The 16,415-nt window shown below is 43.7% G+C and overlaps 1 protein-coding gene across 1 annotated transcript; it reads right to left on the reverse strand.

Annotated features, from left to right (window-relative positions):
* Positions 1-19: 19 nt before the first annotated feature.
* LOC139641148 (fas-binding factor 1 homolog) lies at positions 20-11,754 on the reverse strand. Its single transcript, XM_071515416.1, has 31 exons — positions 11,708-11,754; positions 11,450-11,560; positions 11,237-11,267; positions 11,095-11,142; positions 10,937-10,982; positions 10,765-10,834; positions 10,540-10,590; positions 10,303-10,420; positions 10,099-10,179; positions 9,389-9,532; positions 9,158-9,290; positions 8,481-8,635; positions 8,280-8,373; positions 7,674-8,159; positions 7,514-7,573; positions 7,321-7,412; positions 6,312-6,364; positions 6,183-6,230; positions 5,953-6,084; positions 5,545-5,645; positions 5,223-5,429; positions 4,636-4,743; positions 2,631-2,770; positions 2,356-2,474; positions 2,037-2,159; positions 1,733-1,918; positions 1,198-1,374; positions 692-829; positions 488-587; positions 251-381; positions 20-166 (listed from the first exon to the last, which is right to left on the reverse strand). The coding sequence occupies exons 2-31, from the start codon at positions 11,450-11,452 to the stop codon at positions 83-85; spliced, it is 3,459 nt and encodes a 1,152-aa protein (XP_071371517.1). The 5' UTR covers positions 11,453-11,560; positions 11,708-11,754; the 3' UTR covers positions 20-82.
* Positions 11,755-16,415: the final 4,661 nt, after the last annotated feature.

Consider the following 16,415-nt stretch of genomic DNA (forward strand, 5'->3'; position numbering starts at 1 on the left):
AGTGTCATGGCACATTCAAGTATCGGAACAGATATAAAGTAACCTGCATCTTAATTAATGGGGAAAACTCGGTGTGTCTTGGTCAGTCTGTGTGGAAAGCTGAATTGTAAGATGATTTCTTCAGTGTATTGAGGAAGAACTGCTCATCCTGGAGGTAGTCACGATCCTGTGAAGAAATCAACACGGCATTTGATCAAGTTTGAAGTAATTATACTGTGATCTTAAGTACTCATGAGCTCACACTGGTTACCATTTCTGCAGTGTGCTTGAGTAGAGCCAGCCCCGCCTGCAGCTCAGAGGTCCGAGGGCTGCCGACTGAAGCAGGAGGGGGAATGTTCAGGGTGGATGCCAGCTCAGGATCTGGCAACACTGAACTTAAGTCTGAAAATAAAAATGGCCAAACCTAGTTTGCACATAAAATAACTCTCAGGGGAACCTGATATTAACTGTTGAATGCTCTAGATTGGCAAAAACCAGTTTACCTCACCTGTAAAAATAGGCGGCACCATTTGTGGTAAAGGGGTGATGGGAAGGCCCTGTCTCAGCCTCTCCGTTTCCCTTCGCAAATCAGTTATCCTTACTCGCTCCTGTAGCAAAAACAAGGTTGAGATTCTATCACAGTTGCCATTATATGTACCATAAACATTGTAGAGTAAAAGCACAATGTGTAGGATACTGTAAGCAAACATACCTGATGGAGGTGCTGCTCCTGCTGCCTCAGCCTCTCCATTTGGGAATGGATAGTCCTGAGTCTTGCCTGGTGTTCAGTCTCTACATGTCTTGCCTCTTGCAATGCCCGTTCTCCTTCCTCATACTTTTCTGTAGCCAGCTAAAAACACGACAGATAATGTGTTCAAAAGTGATATTGTTGCTCTACTACAACGCTTTGCATAACAGTGGATGAAGTGCTTAGGTCATAGCACTGCCTTGTAGCACTCCCTCGTAGCACCTATGTCCTGTTGGACCAGAACTTCGCTTGTTGCACTGTCTCGTAGCACCTTTGTCCTGTTGGACCAGAACTTAGCTCTATAGCACTTACTCTCGTTGTTCTCTCCTATCTAGATACTTGCTTGTGTTGTATGCAAATCTCATGTGTAAGTCGCTTTGGATAAAAGCGTCTGCCAAATGTGAAATTGTAATTGTAATTGTCCACATTCTGTTCATTTCCAATTCAATCAAGGGTCAATGTCAATTTACCTTGCTGAAGGCCTCCACCTCCTGGGCTCGTGTCTTCAGTCTCAAGGCTGTACCGCTGAGCTTCTCCTTCTCTCGGTCCAGTTCCTCCCTTTGTCTCTCCAGAGCCTCTCTCTCCTGTGCCACAGCTGCCCCCTTCTGTTTCAGCTCTCCGGCACGCAGCTTCAGGTCTGCTTGTTCCTACAACAGAGAAACCAGGAGAGAAAAGCAATTTAGTGGATCTCTAATGACTTGTAACATCTGAGGCAGGAGTCAGCAAACTTTATGGCCTTGGGGCAACATTGGGTCTTAGGTGCAGTAGAGGGTAAAGCAAATGTTTTTAGAAATATACCGTTGTATTTAATGATGTAAACACTGCATGCATTTCATATACATATCTATTTTACCAAAATAAGTCTGCTTGTGTAATGAAGTCAATATTGTTTTCATTGCCTTAGATTTTAAGGTAATAACAGTAACAGATCAATCAGCCAACAAAATATGACAAAGCAAGATAGTGAAAACCAACTGCAATAAGCCCCTCCCCTCTTACGCCCACCTGTGCCAGGCTGAAGATGGAGCCCTCTCTCTGGGTGTCCCTCTCCAGAGCCCTGCTGGCCTCCCGCTCGGCCCGCTCCTGCCTCTGCTTCTCCTGGGTGTGGAACTGGGCCCACTCAGCCGCCAACTTCCTCCTCTCCTCTGCACAGCGCTGCATCACCGACTGCTGCTCCTCCAGTAATGCACTCTGACAGAAAGAGAGACAGCAGGGAGAGGTAAGGGAGAGTGGCATGGGAGCAAGGTGGAGGTCTATCCCACTGCCTGTGCTGATACAGATACTAGACACTAGAGAAACACGACCTTACCTTAGCTCTTTCCAGCTCCTCTCTTTCCATGTTGATGTGCATGCTAAGGGAACGCCTCTCCTCCTCTAGGCCTCTCTGGGTCGACTCTGCCTTGGCCTGCTCTGCTGTCACCCTCCAGCGCTCCTGAGACATACAATACACAGTGAAAAAAAAAAATGGCATCTTCACCATCTTGGGAAAAAAAGAGTAGGCTAGGGGTGTAGTAGGCTAACCTGTGCTATACCACTATATGACAGCAAACATGTATAACAAACAATCTATGTAATGTATTTAAGTCTTTAACATCCATCTGAGGCCTAATCTTTTTTCACACCCTGACCTTCTCAAGTTGCCTCTGCTGCTCAGCCAGCTGAGTGTCCATCTTGGCAATGACCTCCTTGAGGTGAGCTCTCTCCTCCGCCATGGCTCTCTGCTGCTGGCCCAGACGGTCCTGCATCACTGAAACATAGATTAACAGTGTGACCTTAACACAGACGTAATGTGATACAACAATGCACTTAGACAACTCCAGAGAGGCCAAGCATATCTTGGACCTTTGATCTTATTTTGTACATCCTGTGCAAGTGTGTGTGTGTGTGCAGGTGCAGCAGTTACTTCGAAGCTGCTCGTCTCTCTGGCGTGCGCCCTGCTCCAGGCCCTGGGCTGTGTGTTCGTGGGTGCTCTCCACCCGAGAAGAAAGCTCTCCCAGCCGGACGGAGAACTGCTCCATCTGCTCAATCACCACTGCAAAAGACCTGAAGGAAGACAGTATGCTTACTTGTAAATATGACAATAATCTCAGAAACCTGTTGAAAAGTAAGAGAGACCATCTTTCAGTCAGAGGACCTGGTTGAAGCCCTCATGTTGGTAAGACTCTGCCCTAAACAACAACCCAAAAACCCAAAGATGGACGTTTTGGCGATAAGAGGATAAAAGGAAATAAAAGGAAACTAAAATAGTCCCAGGCTTGTTGTCTACTACTCTGTTGCTGCCTTGACCAACGTAATCAATCATTTTAAATTACACAATTGTTATATTTTTTCCTAACATGACTTTATCCTGTCAAAAGTGTTTCCATTCCGGCAGAATTGAATGTGAACAGGGGTCTCATTTATAACCGCTGCATACGCACAAAACGGGGCCTGAAAGAGGCGTATGCCACTTCCCACGCAAAAGTTGTGATCTATACAAACAACAAACATTGACGAACAAACTTGACGGGAGAATGTGCGCACCTGTACATAAACTCTGACCCATGCGGACGACCATTTTGGAGACAGTGGGAAACGGTGACTGAGATGGCAAAGTAGTAAAATAAAGCAAAAAATGGCATTTACACTCAGATCATTTCCAGGCCGACTCCACATCAACTTAGAAACCCTCTAATGATAATAGTCCTTGTCGGTAGAACGTCTAGGCTACAACTAAATAGCGTCTTTGTTGCTTTAGTTCCAAACCCGATCATTTGTCCAAAAAGCATCTATATGTCATTATAGGCTGACATGGTGTGAATTAGTCTCAAGTACGTACATTACAGTCTTTTAGCAGAGACCCAGTTTGTCACAATTTAATCTGACAAATTCAAGGTGTTAGGCAATTGGACTGGATGTCTCAAGGTAATAAATACTGATGCGTTATGACGCACAGGGCGCATTGGAGACACCGGTGCCAGGCGCAGCCCTCCTCTTGTTCACCCCGGTTGCGCGCTGTCTGATCCCCGAGTCAGAAAATGAGAACACAGAACTTGTCTATGCGTTTTTTATTCAAATCAAATGAATGTGAAATGCTGAGTGCGTGGTTACGTTCACTCTTTCCAAAAACAAAAGGCACATTTACGATACGAGTCAGTGTCACGCTGTGTTTCTGGCACAATGCCACTAAATAGGGTTTCCCCCGTCATCGAGGTGTAACATTCAAGAGGAGAGAGCCATTTTTCCTCTCAACAAACTGTTTCTGGTTGGTGACGCCCGAACTGAGGCCACCGGGGAAATGTATCTTTTCCGCCTGGCTCTGGCTTTGCCATTTTCTCACACGGGAGAATGGAATGACAAACATATTTACATACACATCAGTATTCATTCAGGGCGTTTCATTGACCATCTATGGTTAATTGTGGGAGTTAAGGGGCGGAGTATGAGGCTCGTGCACGTGCGCAACATTTCAAGTTGGATTGTGATTCATAAAGGGGAAATTGCGTGCAGGTGTGCGTACGCACGGTTTTATAAATCTGATTATTTTTGTACGTACGTACTTTTCCTCTTTTGTGCGCATGTAACCTTTTAGTGTGGAATCCACGCACAGTTTTATAAATGAGACCCCAGATCATTGCGCATCTCCAGATAGACTCCCACTCTGCCTTAAGTTTCGTTTTGCTTCTTCACTGCCACCAGAGGGAAGTAACAGAGCACAGTAATGGGAGAAAGAGAGAATAGTCCCATTAAATGTGACATTAGCTGCGTGGTAAAGTCTATGATTTCTGGGAGGTAAGGCAAACCCGCAGTAGACAATAGTAGCTTCTGACTGTGGTAAATACATCGGTGGGTTCAGACTCTTCATAGGCATTAATGGCGATATGAAAAAAATTGAATTACACTGGTATTCTCCATTAATGATTTCTAACCTGGTCTGTGATGTTGCACTCGTGACTGCATCAATCTCCTCATCCTTTAACCTCTTCAGTCTCAGGACCTGGTCTTCATGGTCCTTCTTCATCTCCAAAATAGACTTCCTGCAGGGCAAAGTGGGACAAATATGACAAATATACTGTATGTGAAACTATAAGATCATTTATTTATCTTAAAATGTGTTTATGGCTGTTATATGTACCCTTTCTGATGTTCTCAAGCATTAAACTGCACTATGTAACAGAAAGGTTCAGCCATGTCATCTGATTGGTCAAAGACACATTCCAACCATGCTGTTAATTTTAGATACAGCATGGGTAACTTTGTTATATTGGTATGCCAGCTCTTGTACCCAAGGAACCATTATTGATCTTTGTTGTTTTTTATTCTTATGAATGTATACTACATTGAAGACAACTTTTCAGTCACTACACATGTTGGTAACTGTTGTATAAATGCCACAATACAGTTAAATTTGTTCTTTACCTATTGCTTGACTTTTGTACCGTGTTTTATTGCTATATTACTATATCATAGGTCAACATACAGAAAAAGAACTATGGACAAGACAGGTCTCTGGTACCTCTGTAGGTCCCGGAGTCTCTCCACCTCGCGGTCTCTGTCCTGCTGGCTCTGGGCCAGTCTGCGCTGGTGCTGAACCTGCAGCTCTGAGCGCTCCTGCTCAGCCAGCCGCGTAACCGTGGCCAGGCGCTCCATTAGGTCCTCGCACTCCTGCCGCGCCCGTGCCTCCCTCTGGGCTGCCGATTCCTCAAGCAGCTTCACACGAGACCTGGAAGTGCAAAGAAATATTTATGTGTCAAGCACGCACACACATTAGCCGCTTGAAGAGCAGGGATATACGCATAATGAGTTCGGCCTGACAAGCTCTGGGAGTGAACTCCTACTTGTGTGCGTTCTCCATGAGCTCCACATCCTGCTTGTGCCGCTGCTGAACACACTCCAGCAGCATCTGGCTCTGGTCTCGCTCCAGCTGCAGGGTCTTCACCTGGACGATAACACACAGGATCTTAGGCTAGACATATACAGGGAGGTAACTAGGGAAGGGAAGCTGGGGCTGCAGGGTGGTGGAGTAAGTTTAGGTTATTATGCAGTTCATTAAATTATTGCTTAAAAAGAGGAAATGATGAAGTTAACTCCCAGATACTTAACTCTATTGTTCCTTTATGTATTATAAGATTTTAATATCCCTGATAAAGCCAACAGTATCTTGTCTTTATCGCTCTATGTGCCAGTTACTCATTCCTACAAATAATGAGCAGGCAGGCATCACGGCCACAACGGCTCCCACACACCTGTCCCTCCAGCTGGATGATGCGAGCCTGTAAAGCCTGATGATCTCCAGGCTGTTGCTCTTTCTCTTTCTGTCTCTGCAGGGACCCTGCATCCACAACGCCCCCTAGACCCAGCAACCCAGACTGCATCATCTTTGGGGGAAGGGTAGCCAAGTCAAAAAAAACAAAAACAAGATGAATGCGCTCATTTTTAATAAATTCACTAGTAGAGAGACTCTTAAATTTCTTACCTGCTGTTGTAGGAACAGGTGTTGCAGACTGTCTGCTGAAAGTGTCACCTGTTGAGGAGATGGGGAAGGGCTTAAAAACACTAAATCATTATAAACATTAATAAATACATTTTAGAAAATTAAGAATACCTGTTGCTGGACAGCAGTTGCTGTGTTCTGCATTTGGTTTTGTTGTGGCACGGCTGAAAAGAAATCGACCATGAGTGACCAGCGGGACATTATCAACATCGCATTGACACTGTGACACTAGATGCTAGAGCAACAGTAGAAAATGCTACTTTATCTAAAATGAAATGATCTCCTACTTCATGTCTCCCTAGGATTACCTACACCACACAGAGCCAGGCAGTATAGTAGACGTGGGGCCGGACAATGGCTGCCACTGCCGCGGTTCATCAGCAGCCTGACTGGGCCATCCTAGCGCACTGGAGTCCACAAGGGATGGGAAGTGGTGGGGCTGGGGCTGGGGCTGAGGGTGAGGCTGGGGGTGGCTACTGCTAGCAGCGGGGGCTGGTGTGGGACCGGTAACTTGAGGGCGGCGGCGGTCTGAGGTGTGAGACGAAGCAAGAGTTCGCGCAAGGTCTGCCTTCGGAGGGAGCACGGGCGGTGAAGGGGATATTGAGGCGGGGTGGGGGTGAGGGGTTGGCTGGGGTGTGGGTGTATGCTGGATGACTATCGAGGGGGATTGCGGTGGAGGCGAGGGGGCTGTGGGTGCGGTGTCTGTACGAAAGGAGGAGTTGATGATTCAGTAGAATGTGGGTTGTGGGTTCCCTAAGATTATGAGCACCACATGGAGCCAAGTGGTACACTCTTCTTCAACAAGAGTTTGAAGATCTTTTGAGTGCACAACATGGTGTCTGATACATTCAGTTTGTCAAAGTGTCAGATTCTGTGGGCATGCCTGGATATTCTCTCCAATCTGATTGTTAGCCCTAGTGAGAGTCTGACTGATCAATCAACTGGGTCAAAGAGAGGCTACTAGACGTGCACAGTTACTAGGGAGGGACTTGGCTTGAAAAATAAAACATGCTTGTTACGTAACACAGTACAACTTTTATTACACAAATGTTAAATGGAATGTAACAGAGAAAAAATGTGTCTCCACTGTGCTACAAGAGTAGTTACTTGGATGGATCACCTAGTGCCAATGAGTGAACATCTGGCTTTGTCCTCTCATCTCTGACTGGGGTAGAGTGAGCGGTGGGGCTGGGCGGCCTACGAGGAGTGTCTCTGCACAACACAACAGGTGTTGATAGTGTCAGTTATTTATATGGATTTCACACATCTAGAGTAACTACAGTATATGGATTTACATGAGAAATCTATCTTACCCAGGTTCCTTGATGGATGTGAACGTGTCTTCTCTGCTCCTGGGAGCTGACGATGGTTTACTGAAAAACAGAGGAGATAATCGTTCAATAGGGAGGAACATGAATTTGTTTTCAGCTACTTCTGTGGTAGTATGTGGTGGTGCCTCCACTGCTTCTGTACCTAACAACAGACTCCACATCCACCTCTTCTCCCAGGCCCAAAGAGTCTTCCTGCTTGGACCTTCTCGCCTCCGAGTTCGACACCGCTAGAGTCTTCTTCCGGCTCAGCGCTCCTGCCAACCAGTCATCCTCCTCCTCTTCTTTCTTCTGGCTTTTGGGGACCTCTTGGCTTGGCTTGGGGGGTTTGGTGAGGGTGGCGGCCGGGGCTGAGGTGTCTGCTGCCGTTTTTGCTGCAGGCGCGGCACTGCTACCAGTCAGGGAAGATCTTCTCTCCGCTGAAGGAGAGGAGGGAGTCTTTGGAGTCTCCGGCGAGGTCTTGGGGTGTTTGGCGTCATCCTCGAGGTAATTATACTCATCGCTCGTCTTGAGGCCCAGCCAGTCAGCTGAGTTGCGGGGACGAGTGGAGGTGGGGGTGGTGGGTGTGGCCGGAGTGGTGGGTTTCGGTTTCCTCTCCGGGGTAAAGGCACTTATATCCTCTGTGGAAAATCTGAGAGAATCATAATTTCTTAATCAAAGACATATACTGTTAGATATTGTACCTCTTTTGGAAAAAAAAAAGCAATCAATAGCATGCATATAAAATAATGAGCCTGGACTTCACACACACCTGACAGACTGCCGGCGTGACTGGCGTCCTTCAGGAGTGGATGCCAATGTGGGCTGATAGGAACCAAAAGTGAGGTCATCTTCTAGAAAGGGTTCTGACAAATGGGAAAAAACAAAACAAAAATGAACTTCATGATCAATTCATTCTTATAAAGGGTGCTTGCTCACAGCTATGCTAAGCAAAAAGCCATGGTGCTGTCACCTTTAGCACTGGAGGTCTTCTCCTGTTGCTGCCTCTCTAGAGGCTGAGGCTGGTCCTTCCTCTCCCCTGTGGGTGGGCGCTCCAGGAGACGAGGGGACGTCCCACGCTCCAGAATCTCATCTAGCCTGGTACGGGCTCTCTGGGGGAGCTCACTACTACGGAGAGACGGAACAGTGAAATGGGGGAAACCTTTAGGATATATTTCATGATTTGTTTTAGGGGTTAGATGTTCTTGAGTCCTGTCCTGTACACTGGCCTGTCCTGTGTAATTTACTGTCTTGTCCGGTATAATGAGGTTTCTACTGTGTCCAGTCCTGTGTCCTTTGTGTCCTGTCCTGTCTGTTTCTGTAACTTGTCCTATGTAATGTGGACCTTGAGCCAATAAGTGGCTATTGTTTTGTCATGCCCCAAAGTAGTAATGTAGTAATTTATTATTTGAGTATTGTAAATAAGGACCCCAATAAGAGTAAAACAGTAAGAGTGAAAACAAGACTGTCTGTAGCTGCTGCTACTTTGAGAAATACTGCAGTAAAGAAAAGTGAAAATATATGTGAAGGTACAAAAGTGCAATGAAATTATTTTCCTGAAATTTAGCAAATGAATTGGGATTAACATATTTCCCATAATTTGAGCCAACCCACATCATGATATTGTACCACATAGATCAGGGGTGTTACCTTTCCCTGTTGGGCCGAAGCACAGTCTCTTTTTTTTTTGTATTGTCTTTCTCACTGTTAAATCCTAGTGCATCCATTAGGTCATCCTCATCGTCATCAAACGTAAGCTCGTCCCGTTTCTTTGGTGCCTTAACTGGCGATGGAAGAATACACACACACACACACATATTTCAGTGGATGTCTTGTTACATAGGAAAACAAAAAACAAAGAAAAAATAATTTAAGGCTGACCTGTTTCCTTCTTTATGATGGGGGATGCTGAAGGAGATAGCCCTGATTTTTCAGGTTTAGCCTTCTGCACGCTCGTTTTAGGTTGTGCCTTGGTTTCCTCTGGAAGCAAATCATCAAGCAGGTCGGCCAAGGGGTCGTCTAGATCTGTGGAGAGGAAATGAGATTCTATTAACACCAATACTGCAGATGTATTGTTTACACTGATGTTTGGACACCAGGCTGTAAAGCAGTCAAGTGATATGAAAATATAATACACTTAGATAGATGTTTTAAATATTCTACATATATGCCATATATGTTCATTATTTTTTTCAATATTTTTAATAGTCAGTTTGGCTGGGCATACATGTTTATACAAGGGAATGTATTAGTTGGATAGTTATTTTGTGGTGCTGAGATTTTGCAAGAAACTGAAGGAGAGGGCATCCTACAAGATTTCTTGAATTAATAAAGCACCATATTAGCTATGGGATAGCCAACTTATCACTATCACTGAAGTATATTGTTACAGTTGACCTGATAATATGCAGCTACAAGCTAAAGCCCAAACTGAAACATATGTCTTCTGAATCTGAATTAATGCAACGATTTGAGAAAAAATAATGCAGTTATCTGTAAAGTGTACAGCTTTCTGTTTGTTTCTTTTGTTCTCTCCTGTTGAGTTACATCAAGATCAGTCAGACATGGATGGGCAGCGGAGTCTTACTCACCAGAGAAGGTGAACTTCTTGTAGCCACGTGTTGTGGATGAAGGGGCGGAGCTTGGCTTCTTCCCTTCCAAGGTGAGTTCATCTGTGTGAAGAGGGAAGACAGCTCTCTCTAACCACTGCTTATAATGGAAACATCAAAGCCAGTAATGATGTGAAGCTAATGGTGGGAAAGTAATTTATGCAGGAACACATTGCACTGAATTACCTGTTCCCTCTGGTTTTACATTACTTTCCGATGTGGGAGGGTCTTTCTTTGTTTGCGCGGGGGCTGAACTGGGCTTTTTCTTTGATGCAAACAGGTCTGCATCCATATCATCCATGTCCTGTGCAAGGATAAACAGAAACACAACAGGCACTGTTAGGGAACCTGTGAACATGTACAGACAACAGCAAAGGTAAAATTAATCTCTTTCGGTCCCCCACCACCCCATTTCATCATTACCTTCATGTTCTTCAGTATGTCATTAGGATCTGCCTCTGAGACGTCAGAGTCCTTGGACGGAGATGAAAATAATTGGCCAAATAAAGAGAACCACAGAATATTATATGTGTAACCAACCAACCAGTCAATCCTCATCATATATTATCTTTCATACCAGGAATGTAATGTATACATCTTTATGGATAGAGCCAAGTCCCCATGTGACTTCTCTGACAGCCAACTCACCTCAGTGTGGCCAGCATCCCTCTTTGCTTCCTCAGCAAGTATACTGAACAAGTTATCATTGACAGATGAGCTGGAGAAGAAAAGAAACATTCCTTGTAAACAGGAAGAGTGATAGTTTATAGTTTATAGTGTGCTACTCTCAGTTTAATTCCTTCTGACCTTCTTGACTCACCGATTCACTGGTCCACCACGAGCTGATTTCCCCCTTAGTACTTGTTCTGATGAGCAAATAGATGAAAGAAAATACCATAACATATTAAACTTTCACAGTGATAATACAGTGACCACAAAAACAGGTCTGATCAATTTTGCAGGAGTGTGCTCACTTACTCTTATCGCCAAGCAAGTTGTCAAACAAGCCTTCATCTTCATATGAATCTGGAGAAAACCATGAGGTGATTTAATTCAAGTTCATGATCAGCTCAGAGTATATTGTAGTATACAGTATTTAAGTAACACTGGAGGAACTTACTCTTGAATAGTTTGCTCTTCGGCTTTGAAGCCTGTAAATAATTGAGACAAACATAATATTACACTGCTAGAATAGAGCAGTGTGAATCGGAGGAGAATCGTGGATCCAGCAAATCAGTTGTATACATAAAAAATAATCTTGTTTTCACAGGTTAGGTTGTTAGAACAGATTAATCACTACATGTTTGCATTGGTTCAAGTCTGACTGACTCACCATCTCTGCTGATACCGCTGAATCTGAGAGCAAATCTCATTAGGCGTCTCCCGTCACCATTGGTAACCACACTCCGGGTTGCAGATTGACTGGCTTTCGCGGTCAGGGTTACTTGAAGAAACATAATTATAGTTTGCTCATTAGGTTATGCATCGCATCGTTTCATGTTTAAACACAGTGGTCTTACAGCGACGCTTAGCTGTTTTTAAAATTAGCCAGTCAACTTGAGGTGAAGTCAGTCACACCACCGTTACATACCACATCGGCTGCATGGACAAGCCTGTACGTTAGCAGTTACTTCTCACCGAACCCAGCTTCGCCCCTGCTGACTTCTGACCATAACCTTATGGGTACAAAGTGTACCTTTTGAGCTATACATGCGTCTAATGCAAACTAACTGACAGTCAATCCACAAGGTTTTAAATTTGCGCGATTTGCCGCAGCTAATGGCTTTCTCGCGGCGACCTCAACGTATACTTCCTGTTTACAGTTCACAGTGCATTATGGGTAAAGTAGTTCTAGCGCATCCTTTAGAGAAAAAAAACGTTTAGAGAAAGATGGCTTGTTTTGGCATGTATTTGAATAACAAGGTTACTTGTTTTGGACTTCTTTTGACATCTTAATTTGCTTGTTTCCTTTGTGATATCTACCAATCTGATTTTAAATTCACCACCAGGTGGCATCTGAGCTAAGAAAATTAGTTGCAACAAATCAGATACTACAAAACTGAAGAGATGAATTATTTATCTATGCTATATGTTTAATTCAGTGTAGATTACTGTTGCACTGTTAATCAGAACAACCATAATTAAGCTAACCACCCTACATCTCCAGACAGCACATTAACCCAAGCCAGGCTCATAACACCATGTGTTATGAGGCCTCAGCTCAGTGTTGGTCCTTTTCTCTATTCTTTAACCTCTCCATGGCACAGGCCTTTTCAGATGTTTCAGTGCTGGGATTAAATAGGCCAAGGTTATCATTTTTTCCCCATTAATTGTTGTAAAAGCCATTGTCAAATAATTTCCTAAAGAGGTATTTGTTTTGAATCATGGGGAACAGAGGGTTGCCCCACTCTAAAACATACATGCAGGAACATTTAGTTTATTTTTGCTTTCTTTGTTGTTGAATTGGTCTAGTGGTGATGGTGGGGGGGGGTCCCTCTTTATGTCCCAGCATAACATATTTCATGTGTTGTGCAAGTAAAGGTTCCCCCGTCAAGTCAACTTTCTGCACCCAGCATGTAACCCTACAGTTATCTCCATAGGTTAAAGAAAATAAACCTTTCACATGTGCATTATCAGCTGGGCTATATCTGCTCAATCATGTGTAAACTTTTACACAAGTTAAAATTCATATAATAAGCCTGCTGTGATAAAGTCATGTACATGTGCAATCGTGAAGTATCTCACGGTGTCAGGGCGGAGGACAGATTGGTAGAGATGATTTTGTAATATATACTGGATTTTGTGAATGACTGTGAAGATCGAGGGTTTCTTAATTCATGATCCATATCAACATTTTAGGACTTTTCAGACCTTGAAACAACCATCCTTTTTTTTGATCTAGGCGGATGGAATGGGTGGAAGACAAAGAGTAAGACTTAAGCACTTTTGTATGTTTAGAGATCAAAATCAATTGTGAGGCAATAGCACGGCTAAAAATACATGAGCTGAGTCTGTGTTAGATAGAAATCTGCAGCTCTGACCAACTTCGCTAACTGGTTCTGTCTCTGGGAAGATCTCTACTCATAAAGAGCCCTCCATTTACACTGTAATGTCATCAGACTTTTCAGCTGCCATTTTTACAGAGCTGGAAAAGTTTGCTGACGTGGCTAACAGTGCAAGGCGGCCACAAAGACGCTACACAACCAAATAGGAATCATTAATTAACAAGACTGACCTCTTCAACCCACCATACTGTCGGAGTGAGGTAGAGTGGGCACAAGTAGAGAGGAAACTAAATGCTTCACTGATGCAATCATAAGAATAAGTTTGCAATAAATCATCGGGGAATCAAAAGCAGATGCTCTGTTGTTTGTGCATACAAGAGCACCAATGTTCAATAATACTTCAATAGCACACAATGACCCAAAACTGACACAAAACAATTTCATTACTTTATTTCATTTCTAGGCTTCCTCTGTGTAAACAGAAAACAATATAGACCTTTAATGACACGGTGCCGCTACCTGCCATATACATTGCTTGTCTTTAGCTCCTATTTCAGGGGCAAAAATGAATCAGGTCACTTGAAAAATATGAGAGAAACAGCCTTCTCTTTAGGATATATCCTCTCAAAGCTCTTCCAGTTCTTTGAAAACATACATTTAACATGAATCATTACATTTGGTCACAAACAAACAAAAAAGAAAATCAAAGAAAATGATTGTGGCTGTTTTATGTCGAGGCACAGAACATTTCATCTTTCAAACTTTGAAGTGACATTCTCAAGTGTTCTAACATCAACAACAAAAAAAGGAAACGCTGTAACTTCAGCTTCAAAGTTCAATTTTCCCATCTGGAATTCATTCAACCCAAGAAGCCTCTTGGGACTGCCCTTTTGCTGTTACAATATTGGGAGCATCTGCAGGACAGATAAGGGAAGCCGTGATCAAAACAGGCCTTATTTTGTTGTTCTAGCCCACTTTCTTATTCCTGGTGGCATTCGCGAGTCTTAGAGTGCAGGAAACTAGAGCTGTCAAGTGCAGAAGTGTCAGATCAATGAGAGGAGACAGAAGTAGTATCTCTGGGTTGGAAATAAGGATTGTTTTTTTCCTGGCAGGGGCCACTAGAAAAAAAAAAAAATACACAAAGAGAAAACAAGTTAAGGTTTGTTGAATTTTAATGTTGCCAAAGCAATAAACCATGTACCACGTTTGATTATTTGGTGTGTGATTTATACTAGGTGGGATGCGGCCAATGAGAGAGCTCACCAGATGCACACACCCTCTGAGATGACGGGCCACTCCGGTCTCGGTTCATGTCTGCAGGAGAGAGAGCAGAGGGGAAGAGCAAGCTGACATGCAGGGACATGAATCATTTAAGGAAATAATCTACTATGAAAGAATGAATCAGGCTGATCCCGTTGAACAAACAACAACAAGTGAAAGATAACACAAGCCTGTTACCTGCCTGCAGCATGACACATGGTCAGGTACATGGTCAGCTTGTTTATTGCCTCATGCGAAGGCCCTTTACAGCTACACTGAGCGGTGCGGTTGTGGGGTAATGTATTTATAATAACCTTCCAAAGAGCTGATGGATTTGTTGTTCTGCCTCTAAATCATTTAGTATTAGCAGTGTAGCGGTGAGTACTTAAGAGCAGAATGTGGGGCAGGCGTCTTAGCACTTCATGCATCTCTGCCTCTGGAACATGCTCCATTGCTCCACTTTCTCCCCCCGTCTGGAGCCCCCCCCACCCCCTGACCCCCCCTCACTGTCTGTCTGTCTGTCTGTCTGTCTCTCTCTGTCACTGCAATTCTCAATTTTGTTGTATCACAATAGGCCATCATTCATACCCGGCTTAGGCTATAATTGTTTTGTTTTTTGCAAGATTTTCATGACAATTTTATTTCACTTTGGAATTCAGCTGCAATTTAGCAATTTAGCAATTTAGCAATTTAGCAATTTAGTTTCACATTCTCCCACGCTTTCAGATGTTAGTTTCTAGTTTTGGATTAGTTCTCTTTTTCAGAAATTATTCGTTTTAGTTTAGTAATAGCCTGAATAGTCTTCCTTATACGCTGGCAAATACACTACTGGCAGGACATAAGGTGTGTTTCAGCCTTTCATTTATTGCCATCTTTTGCCACTTACATTTTATCAGTCCAGGTCTATTCCCATCTGTTCATTTACAATAGCAAGAGATTCACAGTGACTTCATGTTTGGTGGCTTCATACCCTGTTATGCCCTCTGTTGTCATTTTTGGGTTTCCGCTGCTCCATTGCTCTTCATGTAGGGCTCGTCTGTTTCAATAGCCTCTTTTTGCCTGTTGGTGGTGATAAAAGACACGACCCTCAGCAATCATCACAGTTGCTTATTTCTTGACTGGGCAATAATACACATAGCTCTTTGGAGGCTCTGCTGGATAAAATGTGTTAACCCATTTTCTAATAATTAGTTATCATTCATTCATGTTCAGTTGTCTATATAGACCATCTGAGTTGCAGTGGGTTTCACCTTGTAACTTGACCCATGGAAAATCCCGGGCACCCCAGGGATAGCCTGGGTCCAGTTAACAGACCAGGACAAATGTCTGGCATTTTCCTATGAAGAAGGTTCTGCTGTTCATTAGTTCATGACAGTGTGCGCTAGCTGTTGCCAGGCTGCGTGGAGCTATAGCCACGTGGCATTGTTTGCCATTGCCGTGCGAGTGGCCGAGCAGGGCCGGGGGCTGAGAAGATTGCACTTTGAGTCAATTAGCAGCCCTGGACTCAAGAGCTCAGATGCTTTCCCCCCTCCATTCATCTCTCCATTACAAACTGCAATACACTGTTGTTATGTACCCAGCCTCTTAACCCACACACTGTTGCTCAAGGCAAACCCTAAAATAATCACGGGGGTGATTTCAAATCAATGATGCAGATAAGTCTCTCTCTAGCTCCCTCTCTCTCACACACTCTAACACACACACACACACACATTCACTTTCTCTGTGTTTATTCGTGTGTGTTCATCATTGGCTGCATGGGTGGGATTGTTTCAAGATAAGTAGTTACTGCTTTACTCACAAGCCTCAAGTTGCTGTGTGGAATATATTTGTCTTTTTTTGTCAGGCATTGAAATAGTTTCCCACAACTGGCCAAGTCTAAATAAAAATTCAATCCAAACAAAAGATAAGAGCAGTATTATTTTGGCTTCATCACTCAGAAGTAAGGTAGAGTTTGTGGTGAACAATATTCTCTAGAACCTGGTAAAAAACAAAAGATGGATGATAAAGATATATACTCACGGTTTGATCCTG

This window comes from Centroberyx affinis, unplaced genomic scaffold (genome assembly GCF_046629955.1).
Source record: "Centroberyx affinis isolate AG114_WGS23_722 - 3 ecotype Tasmania unplaced genomic scaffold, CSIRO-AGI_Caff_v1 ptg000348l_1, whole genome shotgun sequence".
NCBI lineage: Eukaryota > Metazoa > Chordata > Actinopteri > Beryciformes > Berycidae > Centroberyx > Centroberyx affinis.

Coding starts and splice junctions, on each gene's coding strand:
- LOC139641148 (XM_071515416.1), bottom strand. Junction 10,421..10,539: donor ACATACTGAAGAACATGAAG/GTAATGATGAAA, acceptor ATCCTTGCACAG/GACATGGATGATATGGATGC. Junction 5,430..5,544: donor CTCATGGAGAACGCACACAA/GTAGGAGTTCAC, acceptor TTGCACTTCCAG/GTCTCGTGTGAAGCTGCTTG.